Below are 17,604 nucleotides of genomic sequence, written 5' to 3'. Positions count from 1 at the left end.
AGTGAAATTAAATCGCTAGTTAATACCACTAACAAGGATTAAAAAAGCCTCACACTAACACGGTAGCATAATGAGGGTCCCTATACGCAAACTGAAGGATTGAGAACTTTGTAAGTGTACAAACAGTTTAATAAGAAGATACTTTATAAAGACTTTATAAAGAATTACGTGTTTACGGACAGGTGCCATCTTGGAAAACAGTCTCGACGAGTCGAGCCACGAACGCTGTGCTAAGTGAGCTGGACGATAGGAATTAAGTGAAATCTAATTTGACATTTTTATTTTTATTTATTTATTTTCTCTGCTGTGTTAAGTGCTTTCTTCTGGAAACAATGGACCATATGAGATTCCAAGTCACAGTTCATCATGTAGCACAACGTTTGTGGCTCGACTCGTCGATACTGTTTTCCAAGATGGTGCCTGTCTCTAAACACGTAATGTACTGTCTTTATAAAGTATCTTCTTATTAAACTGTTTGCACACTTAGAAAGTTCTCAATGCCTCATTTTGCATGTAGCAACCCTCATTATGGTACTGTGATAGTGTGAGGCTATTTTGAGCCTTGTTAGTGGTATTAACTAGCAATTTAATTTCACTTACCCTGTGCCCCATAGACAAGCATCAACTCTTTACATTCGATTTTCATGAAAACGCATCCCATAGAACGATCTACTCAGTAACCATCTGTATCTACTCTGGTAATCTGTTATTTACCCCTAGGTTCTTTTCTCACTGGAGTTGTCTTTTAAGGCTTCCTTCTAGGTTGAAAAACGTTCCACACCGTTGGCAGGATTACGGCTTATCTCTAATATGAATCATTTTGTGGTCTTCAAAGTGTTGTTTTGGACTTAAACCCTTTCCACACTGAGGGCATTTGTAGAGTTGCTCTCTAGAGTGAAGTCTCATGTGGTCTTCAAAGGTTTCATATTGATCGAAACTCTTTCCACACTAAGGGCACACGTAAGGCTTCTCTCCAGTGTGAACTCTCATGTGCCGGTTAAGGCTTCTTTCTAGGTTGAAACCCTTTCCACACTGTTTGCAGGTGAAAGGCTTCTCTCTAGTGTGAATCCTAATGTGTTCTACAAAGTGTTGTTTTTGATTGAAAGCCCTTCCACACTGAGGACACACATAAGGCTTCTCTCCAGTGTGTATTCTCATGTGCCGGTTAAGGCTTCCTTCTAGATTGAAACTCTTTCCACACTGTTGGCAGGTGAATGGCCTCTCTCCAGTGTGAATTATCATGTGCCTGTTAAGGCTTCCTTCTCTGGTGAAGGTCTGTCCACACTGTTGGCAGGTGAACGGCTTCTCTCCAGTGTGAATCCTTATGTGGCCTTCAAAGTGTTTTTTTTGTTTAAAACCCTTTCCACACTGAGGGCATGTGTAGAGTTGCTCTCCAGAGTGAAGTCTAATGTGGTCTTCAAAGGTCTTATGTTGATCGAAACAATTTCCACACTGAGGGCACACGTAAGTCTTCTCTAGAGTGTGAATTCTCATGTGTCTCTTAAGGTTTTCTTTTCGGTTGAAACTTTTTCCACATTGTTGGCAGGTGAACGGCTTCTCTCCAGTGTGAATCCTTATGTGGTCTACAAAGTGTTGTTTTTGATTGTAACTCCTTCCACACTGAGGGCACACGTAAGGCTTCTTTACATTGTGAATTCTCATGTGCCTGTTAAGGTGTTTTTTTAGAGGGAATCTGTTTCCACACTGCTGGCAGGTGAAATTACTTCTAGTTCCCTTCTTTTTAGATTTTTTCCGTGACAATTTCTTTCCAGCCTGTGAGCAACAAAACGTTTTTTCTCCTGTTATGAGTTCATGATTCCTATATTGATCTTTCTCTTCAATTTCATTTAGTACTTCACTCTTCTTTTTCATCACCGTTAGGTCTAATGTGAAAAGAGACAGATGGAAATCAACATCAATTAAATGCCACAGGCAACAGACAACAAAATGTTAAGCTATGTAAAGTATCAACATTAACTAGATCCTATTCCCAATGGAGTTGCACTGGGGGGAAAGGTGGACAGAGTGTGGAGGGCCCAGAAGTTTATGGGGGTTGGAGGGCATTGATCAAAGCCAGCTACTAGATTACTGGATCACTTTCCCACCGTGATCATGTTCATTTTCCAAATCAGTTCAGTTAGAGAACAGACAATACAATTAAAAACTAATCATGTCTGTTTAATATAATGTGATTTTTCCGCTGAGGGAGTGTCATGTTACAAGCTGCAGGAGTCAGATTACACCGTCATGAGTGAGCTCATGATGAGAACTGAGGTAAACGTGACCGCGCTCGCAGCATAGTTTCACAGCGCATGTTCAGTCTGGGGCGTTTTCAGTTCATGCCTTTGGAAGCTTAACTTTCATAGGACTTAATTTGAGAAGCTGAAACACTCACTTTGCTCTGCACTCGATCCGTTTATATGAATGCCTGCAGCTGAGTGCTGTGAATGAGATCCTATCCCCCATGCGGGGATTGAAAACATGCAGAAATAGCTCCCTCTGCTGGCTGTAGTCTTTAGCCAAAAATTCCTCCAATGACGCAAATTGGTGATATTTGCGTCATCAGAGAAATTTTTCCAGAAATAAATCTCTTGTCTGAGGGGGATATGAGGGGGGAGAGCACAATCATTCAAATATACTCCAGGGTTTCTACTAATACAAGCCATGTGCTAATCGCTGAAGTAACCCTTTAACCAAAACTCAGCAGGCTACTTGCCTCACAGACATGAGAAATATGTGAATAGAAAGCTTGAAATGTCCACTTTTAAATTAAAAGAAATATTCAAGCAAAACTCACTGTTCACACGAGCAGGTAATGATATGCTGCGCTTCATCACTGCATGTGCTGTGAATTTGCATGCATCTTTACTAGACTTGACTAGACTAATCCTGACTCCTGAGTATTTAATTTAAGTTATATATATTTTGTTCTTGCACTGATGTTAAATATGTAGCCATTTTGCATTTTGACAGCCAGTTTGAGATTTTGAGTATTGTGTGTATCAACAAAATCAAAATAACTGGGAAAAAAGTGTCCCAATAACCCTGAATTCGCCCCATAGTCATTACATTGCATTATGTTGCTTGAAACCCTAAATAACCCTAAAAAAACATTTTTCATTAACAATTACTCCATTGTAAAAAAGCTAGCTACCTTTTGATAGTAATAAGCTTGTAGGTTAAAGTAGTTTTATTTAGACAAAAAATAACCCCTATACATAATGCTTTAAAATTGTCGGCTAAACAGAGCGCTTTTGAGGATGAGGAAAAAATATATCCCTTATAGACAAATGTGAAGCTGATCAGCCACATTTCATGCTTTTCTTAATGCAAAATACAGATTTCGTTAGATGCTGTTATCAAGTATAATTAAGTGATAAATTAAGGAGATTTCAAATCTGAAGTAGATTTTCGGTTTAATGTCACAAGTAAATAATGTAATGTGTTTTTCCTAATGTAATGTGTGCCGTAATAACGAATATACTTCAGATTGTCACAGGTTCACGTGAAGGCAGCATTTGTCTGGTCATGTGATCTTAATGTGTCTCTCCACATGAACGAGCCACTCCATGTCAAATAATAGCACTTTAATCAGCACATTCATAAGACATTCTTCAGAAATATCCTTAATTTCTGTAGCGCTGGAGATTTTATTAAGGATCAACTGACTGAGTTCAGTTTTGAGATTGAAACCAACCTGTTTGTTCCTCAGTTTCTTCATGTTTCACTCTGAATGTTTCCTCAATCTTCATGTCTTCACTCTCCTCTTTAATCAATTCTTCATGTTTCACTCTGAATGTTTCCTCAATCCTCATGTCTTCACTCTCCTCTTTAATAAACGGCATCTTTATAATAGTCCACCACATGGATCTCAGTCGCTTCACCAGAATTTTTTCTTTGTGTTTGAAAGCTCTGTCCTGTTTAAGATGAGAATAAGTTCAGTAAATGGACTTAAATTGCCTGATGAGACAAAACACTCAAAACGTATTGGTTACGTATGGTAACCCTCGTTCCCTGAAGGAGGGAACGGAGACGTATGTCGGACGTCACTGATGAATTGGGATTACTGAGCCCTATCAGCTTCGAGGTATAGAAAACGGGCCAATGAACATTGATATTGGCGTGCGTGATTTGCATATCGTACCACAGCGGGGGAGCAACACCAGCCTGAGACGGCAGAGCGGGTTCTGCCGAGGGAAAGACATGGGCTCGCTGTATTGGGCTCTAACCCCGAGCGAGCAGGGAGTGTCTTGGGATTCATGTGCAAAGACGATGGCATCCACTATCCAGTGGTCCATCCTCTGCTTTGAGACAGTCTTTCTCTTCTGCTGGCCTCCATAACAGACGAAGAGCTGCTTTGAGGTACTAAAGCTTTGTGTTCTGTCCTTGTAAACCCGTAGGGCACAGATGGGACAGAGAAAAGCAAGGGCTGGGTCTGCCTCCTCCAAGGGCAGCGCTTGCAGGCTCACCATCTGGTCCCGAAAGGGAGTGGTGGGAACTTTGTGCACATATTCAGGCCAGGGTCTCAGGATCATGTGAGGGTTGTCCAGCCTGAATTCCAGGCGCAATTCATCAAACAAAAATGCCTGCTGGTCACCTAGAACCTCCGCATCCCATCCAAGGAGTAGACATGGCTTTTCTAGAGGTCCGGGTATGCGGGTGCCAGAGGGTGCCCCGTCTCTGAGTCAGGAGGTCCTTCCTCAGAGGAATGGGCCAAGGAGGTGCTGTCACGAGGAGCACTAGTTCCGGGAACCAAGTCCTTTTTGGGCCAATACGGAGCGACCAACAGGACCTGCTCCTCATCCTTCCTGACCTTGCACAGAGTCTGAGCGAGCAGGCTCACTGGGGGAAACGCATACTTGCGTAGGCCCCAGGGCCAGCTGTGTACCAGGGCATCCATGCTGAGGGTCCCCTCGGTCAGGGAATAGAACAACTGGCATTAAGCCATGTCCGGGGCGGGAAACAGGTCTACCTGTGTGGTCACGAAGCAGCTCCATATCAGCTGGACCACCTTGGGATAGAGTCTCCATTCTCCCGGGAGCACTGGCTGTCGTGAGAGCTCGTTGGCCACACGATTGAGCAGTGTGAATGGCACGAAGCGACCTCAGATGCTTCTGACTTCCTAAGAGGAGATGGTGGGCGAGGGGTAGTGAGATGGGAGGAGCCCCCAGGTCCCCCCAGGACGCTGAGAACTAGTGCAACCCACCCCGAGAAACGAATCGTCCAACCTAGAAGGTTCGGAATGTGGTGGAGCGTTCCACTCAAGCTATTCGGCGGACCCGGTAAGCATAGCCTTCAACTCAGGGTCTGACTCAACTGTTACCATGCTCCAAGAGGGAGGCAGTACAGCTGAGTCTTCATCCTTCGAGGACTGGAACTACCCCTCTGATGCAGCGATTGACATCTGTTCGTCTGCTTGTGCCCTGAAGGTCACCACTGGACGCCCATGGGAGGGGCCGACGAATTCCTCCAGAAGCACCGCCAGTTGTGGCGCTTGTGAGGGATTAGGGACTCGCGAAGGAACACTCGGCGGGTGTGCCCCAAGTGTAATCCTCAGGTCACCCTGGCCATCCGTTGAAGTAGGTCTATTCTACGGGGCAGGAATAGCACTGGATCGAGGTATGGGTAGGGGGACTCCACCCTTCCTAATGTAGGCAAGTCTCGACCTAAGCGCAGAGATAGTAATGTTCCCGCAATGGGCGCGTGAACTATCCACAAACGCTGCCTCAGCATGCTCTAAGCCCAGGCAGGTAATGCAGAGATTGTGACTGTCAGCAGGCGACAGGGAACAATCACACCCAGAAATGCATGGGTGGAATGACATCTTGAAATGCAGCGTTACCCGTGTTGCTCTTTTTGGTAAGAGACCGCTCTTTTGCTGAAGCACCCAGGGATCGACCATGGCACAATACAGGGCTGTAGTGCAGCCTGTATTTGCTCTCAAATATAGAGAAACGCCCTCTGAATCAACTGTTTTCAGTACTGCTCAGTTGCTGTGAAAACACCTGTTGTGTCTCTTCAGGAAGTGCCGCCATGAGCATGTGGTCACGCTGTTTGTGCCGTCTGACCAGCATAAGAATGGTCTCCCCGGCACACGCTTTCTCTCTCTCTCTGAATTTTAAAGGCAGTCAAATGCTTCATCAACGCTGTCCGGCTCCGAAGTGAATGACAACAGTGTGTTGCGATCGCTTCCACTTTATACCCTTGCCGCGAAATGCAAATCACGCATGCCAATGTTCATTGGCCCGTTTTCTATATCTCAAAGCTGATAGGGCTCATAGAAGTGATCCCAATTTGTTGTGACCTCCAACGTACATCGAACTCGACCGACTGAAAGGGAACCAATACAAAAAATGTATAAAAGAAAGCAAATTATACAAACCCTTATTATATAAGTCAGCTTAGCTATTTTATGAGTTGTAGAAATCGAGATACAAAATCGAAAGCTTCAAAACAATCATTTGTTGTGAATCAAACAGTTCAATTAACTTGGAGAGTCTAAAGCTCCAGTTCTCTCTTCACCCGGCATAGACTAAATTCAAGTTTGAGATATGAGATGCTTCTTCTGTTATTAATAAGTTTAAGTTACTTTACTCTAAGGTGACCAGACTTCCCCATTTTCCCTGAAATGTCCCTGTTTTACAACTCGTTCAAAACAACCTGCATATACAATGGAAAAAAAAGCCCAAAATACAGCAGCTGTATGGAAGCCTATTTGTAACATATTCAATTTGCAATACAATACGCAAAATGGCAATTTTCAATGACAGAACATTCACTGTCAGACACACGCGATCATTTCTGTGTTCTTGCTCCTCTTCATCTGGCCATAAACGCCTTGATGCAGTGATTGACAGGGCGGAGAATTGATAAACTTGGATTGCACTTTCAATTCCACATTGAACTTTGCTACATTCATTGCGGGACATTTAATGAATATAATGAAAATGCAATCGCAAGGATCTTAATGTAACTAGCAGCTCTGAGACAGAAGGTAGGAGGTCCAAATGCAGCTTTTAATGAATGAAAGGGTAATCCACTGTCGTTGTCCAAAAACAGGCAAGAGGTCATTAAAAGGAAATCAAGCAAACAAAACAGAGAAGACAGGCAAAAGGGTAATACACAGAGAAGGCAAGAAATCTAAGACCAATATAGATGAAACTACAGAAACGCTCAGAAATGCAGTTGTTACACAAACAGGACTTCGCACTGAATAACAGAATGAACGTGGTATAAATAGGCAGAGGTAACAAGGTACACAGGTGTAAACATTGAGTGCTAATGAGTCTGGGTAAAGGATTATGGGCAATGTAGTCAGTGAGAGAATGACAGTCTGGGTTGGCGTGCCCTCTGGTGGTGATCACGGGCACTCACACTGGTGAATTGTGACACTTAACTGGGAGTGTAAATGCATTTACGAAAAATAACATTTAAACGATCATTTTGCTACAGTTTTTGCTTGAACATGTTAAACACATCTAATAATTTCTGTAATACATTTTAATTTAGCAACTCATAAAGCATTAAAATATATGTTAAAACTAGTGTAGGAAATTACAAATGTCAATGATATTATTCAATTTGAATTATTTTGCTCAAAATGTTGCACATGTTATGGAAAATGCGAATTTAAATACTGAAATGCATTGCCATTTTACACATTGCATTGCCATTTTACATTGCAAATTGAATATTGCTACAAATAGGCTTCCATACAGCTGCTGGTTATAGCAGCAATCGTGTAGTGATTTTTTCACCATCAGATGGAGCTGTGAGATACATGACTGTAATACGAGCTGTGTGACTCTACATGGTTGCACACAAATTTCTACAGTATTTGTGAAATTTGAAGTATTAAATACAATTATATTTGTTAAATAACTGTATTCATTATATCATATTTATGTTTTCATTTTGTAATGTGTTTTTTGTTAAGTCACGTAATATTATAATAATGTTTTGAACGACTTGGGATTTACAACGTTTAATATCCAGATAGCAAAAATGTTGCGTGGTTTAGCCAATTAAGGCCAATCCTCACACGAATCTAGGTCCAATTGCTCTGCAAGTGCTTGATTTTAATGCGGCCCAAGTGCTCGGTTTAAACGTGGCCCAAGCACTCAGTTTTAATGCGGCCCGATTGCGGAACCCCAAGTGAGAACGTAAAGCCCCTTCCCATCCAGTTCCTTGTTTAGGCTTATTTAAACAACGATTTACATGTCAGGTTAATAGTTACATTTATGAGTAGCCATTCACATACAATAAACTTTTTTTTAAAAACAGCACAAAGGAAGACAGTTTTCATGTTCAATGCATTTTTTATTGGAGCACACTTCACACTCCCATCTGGTAATTTAACTAAGTGTCCTTCATTTAACCAGCTTGTGATTCAGACCAAAATAAATTGAAAAACAAAACAAAAAACAGCAGATATTTTTAACAACATATCACAGCATATTTCAGTCATAACTCAGTAATAGCAAAAAAACATGATCAGAATGCATTTATCTGCATTTTCATTTTGGCAGATATTGAGAAAAAGCTTTCATGCAACAGCAAGTAGGCCTATGTAAACTGGGGAATTACTCAAATTCACTTCTTGGTCAAATTGTTTTACAAAATATAAAAAATGATTAACAGAAATTATAGAGGGATTCATCAGAACTAAACACTTTTAGCCTTAAGATGTTTTGTGAATATGGCCCCAGATATACATCTATTAGAATAAAGTAGTTCCTAAAATCAACATGGTGTTCAAATACTATTTTACAATATCAATATTTTTAACTTTGAAACATTTAATTCTGGCACACTGAGTTTCTGAGGGTTTTTTTTTTAACATGGTCTGCCTGTTCTGGCTTCGGTCACCCTATCAAAGGCCACCTGGTGATGAGGAACTCCATCTCCTTTTCTGTTGAATCTTTGGTCAGGTCAATCCAGCAGACTGCATCTGAGAAAAATACAAGATAGAAGAGGGCAGCATTACAATGAGATGTTACTTGGCAACCATCAAAACTTAATTTGGATGTTACCACATTGGAGTTATCCAGCACTGACCCTCACCCAGAACCACACTTTTCAAAATGAGCCCTTTGAATGTAATTCATTCTGATGCAAAGCAGAATTATATTCCCCCAGTCACATGATCTTTCAGAAATCATTACAATTTAATGCTCAAACTTTTCTGATTATTATCAATGTTGAAAACAGTTGTGCTGCTTCATATTTGTAGAAATGATGTATATTATTTTTCAGGATTCTTTGCCAAATAAAAAGATCAATGAACAGAATTTATTTGTATTTATCAAGAAAATTACATGCTGAATATAAATATTTTGTCATGTTTAAAATGTCTCTTCATCACTTTAATGCATGATGAATTAAAGTATTAATTTCACTCTTAAACCAAAAAAAAAAAAAGAAATTAATTCTACAAATGTTTAAAAGTTAGGCTATCGTTGTTTCCACAAAAATTAAGCAGCAAAAACGTTTTTTAAAACTGATAATAAATAGTAAATGTTTCTTGAGCATCAAATCAACATAAAATAATGATTTCTAAGGGATGTGACAAACTTTGTTAATACCAACAAATTTTATAAATGATTCTAAGGATGAATGATCTGTTTAAGGCATAATTTAACTCACCTCAATTCTTCTCCTCTAGATTCTTTAATGTCTCCAAAAGTTGTAGCTCTTCAATAGTTGAAAGTGGGAACCCAAAATGTGTTGGGTCTGGCGTGATGTCTGGAATTGCTTGATTTTTGGAGATTTTTTTTAAAACTACACCAGGATGAGCAACTGCTGCTCTCTGATAGAATCAATTTGGATGAGGATCTCCTTGGCAATTGCTGTAAGACGCAAGAAAAACAAGCATACCAAAACTAGCAAAACATTGTACGTAGATGTCAACAGTAAACCAAGAAAGATCATTGTAGAATTCCTACCTGTAGACACAAGACCTGTTTTGTCTGTCATGTAGTTGTGAGGTGTTCTAAAAGAAAAGAAAAACATTAATGGTAAATACACTTGTCCACGTAACAGACGTTGCTGGTTGCAGTCTTTCGCGCCGGTTTGAATCCCGCTCAGAGCGGGTCGACTACGAGCACTGATACCCTGTTAAAGTGCGGGGGACTAATGTATGTTTTATTAGAATCTCGAGGAACACGTCCCCCATAATCTATGCCAATGGGCAGTGGCAAAATATGCACTGTTCATGCATGATCACAATGTGAACACTAGCATAAAAGACATAGAATCGTGGTTATTTAGGAATCTTTTTAAGGAGATTATGCAGCCTTACTATAGCGAGTGCAATGAATTATTTGCCAAGCTGCAGCCCAACAAAACAATGTTAGCTAACCTGCTAAATAGTGTTAATGTTAGCTAGCTTTGTTTGCGCCATAAGTCAGAGCCACTTTCATATTTTCACTTTATTCAGATTTGATTAATAATTTTCTGCTTTAGCATATAATTACTTCAGCGATTAGCATATGGCTTTGTATCAGTAGAAACCCTGGAGTATATTCAAATGATTGTGCTCCCCCCTCTCATATCCCCCTGAGACGAGAGATTTATGCATTTTATTTCTGGAAAAATTCCTCTCATGACGCAAATTGCCGATATTTGCGCCATCTTTGGAATGTTTGCCCAGAAGCTAAAGACTACAGCCAGCAGAGGGAGCCATTTCCACATGTTTTCAACTCGCACATGGGGAATGGGAGATCACACTTACAGCGCAGCAGGCAGCTACAGGCATTAATTTAAACGGATGTTGAGTAGGGCTGCACGATTAATCGAAATTGAACCGCAATCGCGATTTGGCTTGTGTGCGATTATGAAAGCTCAAAGGCTGCGATTTTAATTAAATAAATAAATGCCCAGTGTGTTAGAGAAGAGCGGCTCTGTGATAAACGGAGCTCCGTCTGAAAGACTGCGAGTTTGAGTCGCTTATAACGTGCGTTTGAAAAAGCAACATGAGTCAACCATCTTCACAAACTAGTGAAGCGTTCATAAACCTTTTCAACAAAAGGCAACGTTTAAAGGGGTACTTCAGCGCTGGGTAGATGAATATGTATTTAAACTGGGTCATCAATGCAGTAGAAATGTGAAATTATTTTTGAATTTGGTGCCTTCTAGACTGAGAAAAGACAGCAAATGTATTTTTGTCCCATGGGGATGAAAGACTACAATTCCCAGAATGCTTTGCTGCCCTGTGAGGCCATTCCCAACACCACCAACTTCATTACTGTGACTGAGTTAGAGAAGACACTACAATTAAAAACTGAACGTGTCTGTTCAATATAATGAGTGAGTCACCGTGCGAGTGTCACACCCCTGAGCACTAACTGCACGAATGATGAGAGCTGAGTACTACATTCGCGGCATACATTCACAACGCGAGTTCAGTCTGGCGCGTTTCAGTTCATGCCTTTGCAAGCTTAACTTTCATAGAAATGAATTTGAGAAGTTAAAAGACTTACATTGCTCACCATAGCTCCGTTTAAATGATCCTGTCTGCAAGCTGAGCTCTCCCTGCGAGCTGAGTGTAATCTCCCATCCCCCATGCGCAGATTCAAAACATGCGGAAATAGCTCCCTCTGCTGGCTGTAGTCTTTAGCCTCTGGGCAAACATTCCTCCTATGATGCAAAAATCGTCATTTTGCATCATAGGAGGAATTTTTCCAGAAATAAAATGCATAAATCTCTCGTCTCAGGGAGATATGAGGGGGGAAAGCACAATAATTTGAATATTCTCCAGGGGTTCTACTGATACAAAGCCATATGCTAATCGCTGAAGTAACCCTTTAATAACATGTTTTACCTCACTTTATATCGTCAGTCGAGTGTTTGTGAGCTGATGTGGCTTCTCATCAGAGTGAGGCAGATGATGCGTTAGTATTCTATGTCAATCAGCACTGCATTATAATTAAAGTTTAGATTCTCTGCCCGAGCCCGAACCCGAATCTGACCCGAACCGACCCGCGGGCCGGGTCGGGCTGAGATTTCCCTGAACTATCCTCGGGTCGGGTTGGGCCGGGCCCGTGATCAAGCGTTTTTTTTTTTTTTAATCATTAGCCTACTTTACTAGTCTAATTGGGTGGGCAGAAAGCTATGCTATAATCAGAAATTATATATATTTAGCAAAGTAAGAACTAATACAACAACTAAGAAACAAATGTGTAGGCTACAAAGCTGCACAAGTCAGGATTAGTGTAAAAATGCGTGTTAAACTCACAGCTCGAGCAGTGATGGAGCACAGCATTATAAACAGAAACGCTCTGTGTCAAGAGCTGCTCGCGTGAACACTGCACTTTGCTTAATTAAATATCTTCGAATCGTTTCGTTTAAAAGTGGTCATTTCAAGCTTGAAAAAAAATGATTTCAACAAAACAAAACTTAATATTAAACTAAATATAACCACCAAAATCATTTCTGACCCACTCGCATCTTTTCACTTATCATAATCAGATGAAACATGTAAAAATAATATTATAATATTTAAACATAAATATGAAGGAAAAAACAAATTGTTTAATGGCAACAACAAAGTAAGCTACAGATAAATGTCTGAGCTGGATTTGAGCAAACATCAGTTTACCGGTGAGCGGCTCATGAGCGCGCGCCTGTGGATTATTGAGCGGAGTCAAGTCAACTTTATTTATAGCCTATAGCGCTTTTACAATGATGATTGTTTCAAAGCAGCTTCAAAGTGTTAAACATGAAAATATTGCAACAAAATGTTATTCGGCTGTACAGTCGCTGTGGAGAAAACTGAAAACTAAATGTAGTTTTATCATGAGCCTCACCAGTCCGTTTCGCTGCGCTTTGCTCATTACAGGCTCGTTCTCATCAAACGCCCACGTATTGAACAATGGTCGGGTTTAAATCGGGCTCGGGCTCATAATTGCAGTTAATGTGTCGGGCCGGGCCGGGCCGGGCCGGGCTCGGACACAACGTGCACGGGCTCGGGTAGGGTCGGGCTTGATTTTTTGAGCCCGATCTAACCTCTAATTATAATACACTTTATTATTATGAAAATACCCTTGACGGCTTGAAGAACTCAAATACACCATATTTTGCTGCAGTCGTGTTTATTGTCGTCATGTTTAATCAAAGTGTCTCTATCTTCTGTTTACACCGCTTTAGCTTCAAATCATGGATTTCCTGAAAACTAACGTCAATTACTTCTCTGAGGCAAATGTGGCGTTTTCCGTTCGAGGGCGCCCTCTGGCTTTCAGTATGAATTAAAAACTTTTGGCTAACCAATAATAAGAATAATACATTTTAAAACTTAATAAACTTAAAAAATTATAAATGTGTTGGACAATCCATGTTTTTCTTCAATGTACAGGAGTTTTTCCCCCACAGTGGATGCACAAGAGGTTCATATTTCATATTAAAGACAGACTTTAAGAATAACTCCTTAGGCTTAGACCTTTCTAATGTTTTTTTGTCATTGGCTGTCTGCATATTAATAGGTAACCCAGCAGTTTTTTTTTGTGTGTGTGTAAAATGTTTTCTGTAAAATATTACAAAAATAATAATAATAATTAGTATTAGTATTATATAGTTATATTTGTTCTGACCTACTCTTTTTTATTTGTAATTATGAAAATGTTATTGTAATGGTAATATTTCTTATTTTTAAAAATATTTTTTGCAGTAATAATAATCATAAAAATTATTATTAGTCACATTAATATAAAAACACAAAATATTATAAACACACACTCATTTGTAAAAAAATTATAATAACAATAATCGCATTTTAAATCGCAATCGCAATTTTACCCAGAATAATCGCAATTATGTATTTTCCCCAAATCGTGCAGCCCTAATGCTGAGCAATGTAAGTGTTTTAACTTCTCAAATTAATTTCTATGAAAGTTAAGCTTCCAAAGGCATGAAAGCGCGTTGTGAATGTGGTCGCGATTACCTCAGCTCTCATCACGAGAGCTCATCAGCTCATTTATGACGTTAAATGTAATCTGACTCCTAATCTGAGTTAGTGCTGTGAGACTCACGGCGACTCGATCGTTATATTGAACAAACACGTTCAGTATTTAATTGTAATTTCTGAACTCAGTCACAGTAATCCAGTAGGTGGCTTTGGGAATGGCCTCACAGGGCATCGAAGCATTCTGGGAATTGTAGTCTTTCATCCCCATGAGACAAAAATACATTTTCTGTCTTTTCTCAGTCTAGAAGATACCAAATTCAAAAATAATTTCACATTTCTACTACATTAATGACCCATTTTAAATACAGATTCATCTTCCCAGCGCTGAAGTACCCCTTTAATCTGAGTTTTGAATTTTGATTTTCGTTTCATCTGGGAGGCACATGTTGAAGGAACTAACATTACACATACAAATTTAAACGGATAGATAATAATCAACTTTTAATCAGCAACATTTCCAAATAAGTGGAGTTAATATAACTTGGATTTAAACCATCCTTGGGGTGAAATATTGATATTTTTTAAGGACATATGGAACAAGACTTACCTCAAGTTCACCGTGATGGCGCAGGATCGAAAGGGGTTGATTCACATCAAGCGTTGGGTTTTATCTCATCCAAAATTGTGCATGGACACGTCACTCCAGTGACGCTTGCTGCAGTAACCGTTGAAATCGGCATTGTTGGAAATGTTATAGATTAAGAGATACGTATTTGCACTATTGGAATTTGTTTTAAATTGAATAATATATAAATAAATAAACCGTTGCAATCGGCTTCATACTGGTAAAAAGGCTCTGAGATCCCAAAGTCAGTAATAACAGCCCGGCACAGTGCTGGTAAAAATTTGAATTGGCCAGTAAAATTAATTGCAGACTCAATATTTCTAACAAGATGTTGTGACATATAGGCTAGCAATTCTGTAAACACAGGATTATAGTCTAACATCACATCTTAATTATGTTGGCTAAATAAAATGTATTTTCGTCCCCCGCACTTTTACTGGGTCTCACCGATCCTTGTCAACCCGCTCCGAGCGGAATTCGAACCGACGTTCAGTTAAACAGTAATATTGTGAAATATTATTACAAATTAAAACAGCCTTTTTCCTATGTGAATATATAGTAATTTATTCCTGTGATCAAAACTGAATTTATCATAACTCCAATCTTCAGTGTCACATGATCCTTCACTAATCATTCTCATATGATGATTTTATAATCAAGAAACATTTATGATTATTATCTGTGTTGAAAACAGTTGTGCTGCTTAAAAATGTTGTGGAAACCATGATACATTTTATTTTTCAGGATTCTTTGATGAATAGAAAGTTCAATGGACAGCTTTTATTTGCATTTATTAAATAAATTATTATCTTTTATAATATTAAAAATATCACTTGTGATCAATTTAATGCATGTCTGATCAATAAAAGTAATAATTTATCTCTTTTTTAATTTTACCACAAATGTTTAGATGGTTTCCACAAAAATTAAGCAGCCCCATGAGCAGCACATGATAATAATCATAAATGTGTGTTGATCATCAGATCCTCATCTGAGAATGATTAGTGAAGGATCATGTGACACTGAAGACTGGAGTAATGATGATAAATTCAGATTTGATCACAGGAATAAATCACACTTTACTATATATTCACATAGAGAACAGCTGGTTTACATCAGAATATATATATATATATATATATATATATATATATATATATATATATATATATATATATATATATATATTTACTTTGCATAAAATCTATGGAGACTTAATGCACAAGTGTTTGTAGGAAACCATAAAATTGGCATAAAATATAGAAGAAAAATATAATAGATATTAGAGGTTATTTTCAGCAGTGCATTTGATATCTTAACTAATTAAAAGCAAGAGATGCGATAAATTAGATGTGTCCAAAAAAGAAAAATTGGTTTTACAACATTTCTGTCCCCCTCCCTCCTGAAAAGATGGCTACGCTCCTGCTAGCTGGGTATTATTGTTTGTGGTTTTTTTCTGTTTGGTTTTTTTGGGGTGCGGTTAATTGTATTAAAACAAGACCAAATATAGTTATAATCAAACTAAACCATAATAATTATAAATGTTAATAATAATATAGGGAGCCCAAAACAACAAGAAGGACCACAAAAAATATTGAAAAATATATTGTCCCCGTTTTTTAAATAATAGATAACAACAAATAAAATATGTGTGATATTTTGAACCCTCAAATGGGAAATGTCCCCGGTTTCCATTACAGAAATCTGGTCACCTTACTTTACTCACAACGTTGATAAATTTTAAATAAAGTGTACTCCATTCATAATATAACAATACATATTTAATAATACATATTTAATTTAGCTTCGCTTCAAACGTTTTTTGTCGTTTTAAACACTTTAAATGCTTAAAACACAAACCTCTTTTCAGCCGAATCATAACAGATGCAGGAGCGCGGCGCGACCTTATGACGTCATACACCAAGACCAAAATAAAAGTCCCGTTCACTGCTGGTCTAAAGCTATTTTTTTTACAGTCTATGGTCTAAAGTCACAAAAGTGTATAGAAATTTATATATATATATATTTAATTTTTACTGTTTGTATATACAATATAGAAAAAAACATTAATAATCAAATTAATGAGGAAATACCAAAACTTCACAAATAAAAGGGTTTTTGTTGATCCTTCAAAAAACTTCAAATTTAAGACTTAAAAAGCCATAAATAGTATAACAAACTTAAAAAATATTAATTTTAACAGGCCTTGAATTTGTGACTGTAAAACAGAGATGCTGTGGTCTGGAGATATGCAGATATATATAGTTTGAGCGTGTAGAGAGATTTAGCAGTTTAGATTAAACACTCAAACTAAAGCTTTTTTTTCTTACGGCATATGTCTACTTTATCATTTATTAGTTTATGGCTTTAAAATGGGAAAAGTGACCCATATAATGTCAATAACTAGGTTAAGATTTCATAATAAATCTACTGATTCAAGGACATTCGTATTATTAAACATTTTAGATCTTTTTTCAAGTTTTTAGACTCATTTTAAAATAAGAAAAACATTTTTTTATATGCATTTCAATATTGACACACACACACACACACACTCACACTCACACACATATACATACATATATATATATATATATATATATATATATATATATATATATATATATATATATATATATATATATATATATATATATATATATATATAGTTTATGTTTATCACATTTGTCAGTATTTGCATTTCAAATTAATTTATATCAGGTATAAATGGTTTCTTCATAAATGGTATTTTTGTAATATTTTCAGCACATATTGGTCACCCGTATGTGCTGTTAGGGATGTTTTCATCCACTATGGGGTATTTTTGAGTCTTAATTTGGTCATATATATATACCTGACTGTTAATAAATTGTTACATTTAGATTTATTCTGACTTACTCTGGAATTATTATTGATCTGTAGCAGGTTATATGGGTATTATTTCATAAAGGGTTAAACAGAATAATTATTTATGTGATTAAACTATTAAATATAAATGACCAAATAACCAATTGGCATTCTAACCTAAATTTAAAATTATGATTAAATGGAGTCAGATAAAGAGTAATTGTAATATAAT

General features: G+C 38.0%; 1 protein-coding gene across 3 annotated transcripts; it reads right to left on the bottom strand.

Moving 5' to 3' along the window:
* Window positions 1–709: 709 nt before the first annotated feature.
* Window positions 710–16,437, bottom strand: LOC137049316 (gastrula zinc finger protein XlCGF57.1-like). Of its 3 annotated transcripts, XR_010899572.1 has the most exons (5): window positions 16,386–16,429; window positions 14,508–14,615; window positions 9,945–9,991; window positions 9,646–9,848; window positions 8,322–8,950 (listed from the first exon to the last, which is right to left on the bottom strand). XR_010899572.1 is itself a non-coding variant. In XM_067427831.1 (3 exons), the coding sequence occupies exons 2-3, from the start codon at window positions 3,864–3,866 to the stop codon at window positions 949–951; spliced, it is 1,104 nt and encodes a 367-aa protein (XP_067283932.1). In that variant the 5' UTR covers window positions 3,867–3,917; window positions 16,386–16,434; the 3' UTR covers window positions 710–948. The 3 variants fall into 3 exon arrangements, 1 of the variants encoding a protein (XP_067283932.1); XR_010899573.1 differs by lacking the exon at window positions 14,508–14,615 and having other exon boundaries at window positions 16,386–16,437; XM_067427831.1 differs by lacking the exons at window positions 8,322–8,950; window positions 9,646–9,848; window positions 9,945–9,991; window positions 14,508–14,615 and adding exons at window positions 710–1,883; window positions 3,698–3,917 and having other exon boundaries at window positions 16,386–16,434.
* Window positions 16,438–17,604: the final 1,167 nt, after the last annotated feature.

Source organism: Pseudorasbora parva, chromosome 20 (genome assembly GCF_024679245.1).
Source record: "Pseudorasbora parva isolate DD20220531a chromosome 20, ASM2467924v1, whole genome shotgun sequence".
Taxonomy (NCBI): domain Eukaryota; kingdom Metazoa; phylum Chordata; class Actinopteri; order Cypriniformes; family Gobionidae; genus Pseudorasbora; species Pseudorasbora parva.
This window is presented reverse-complemented; position numbering and strand designations above follow the sequence as displayed.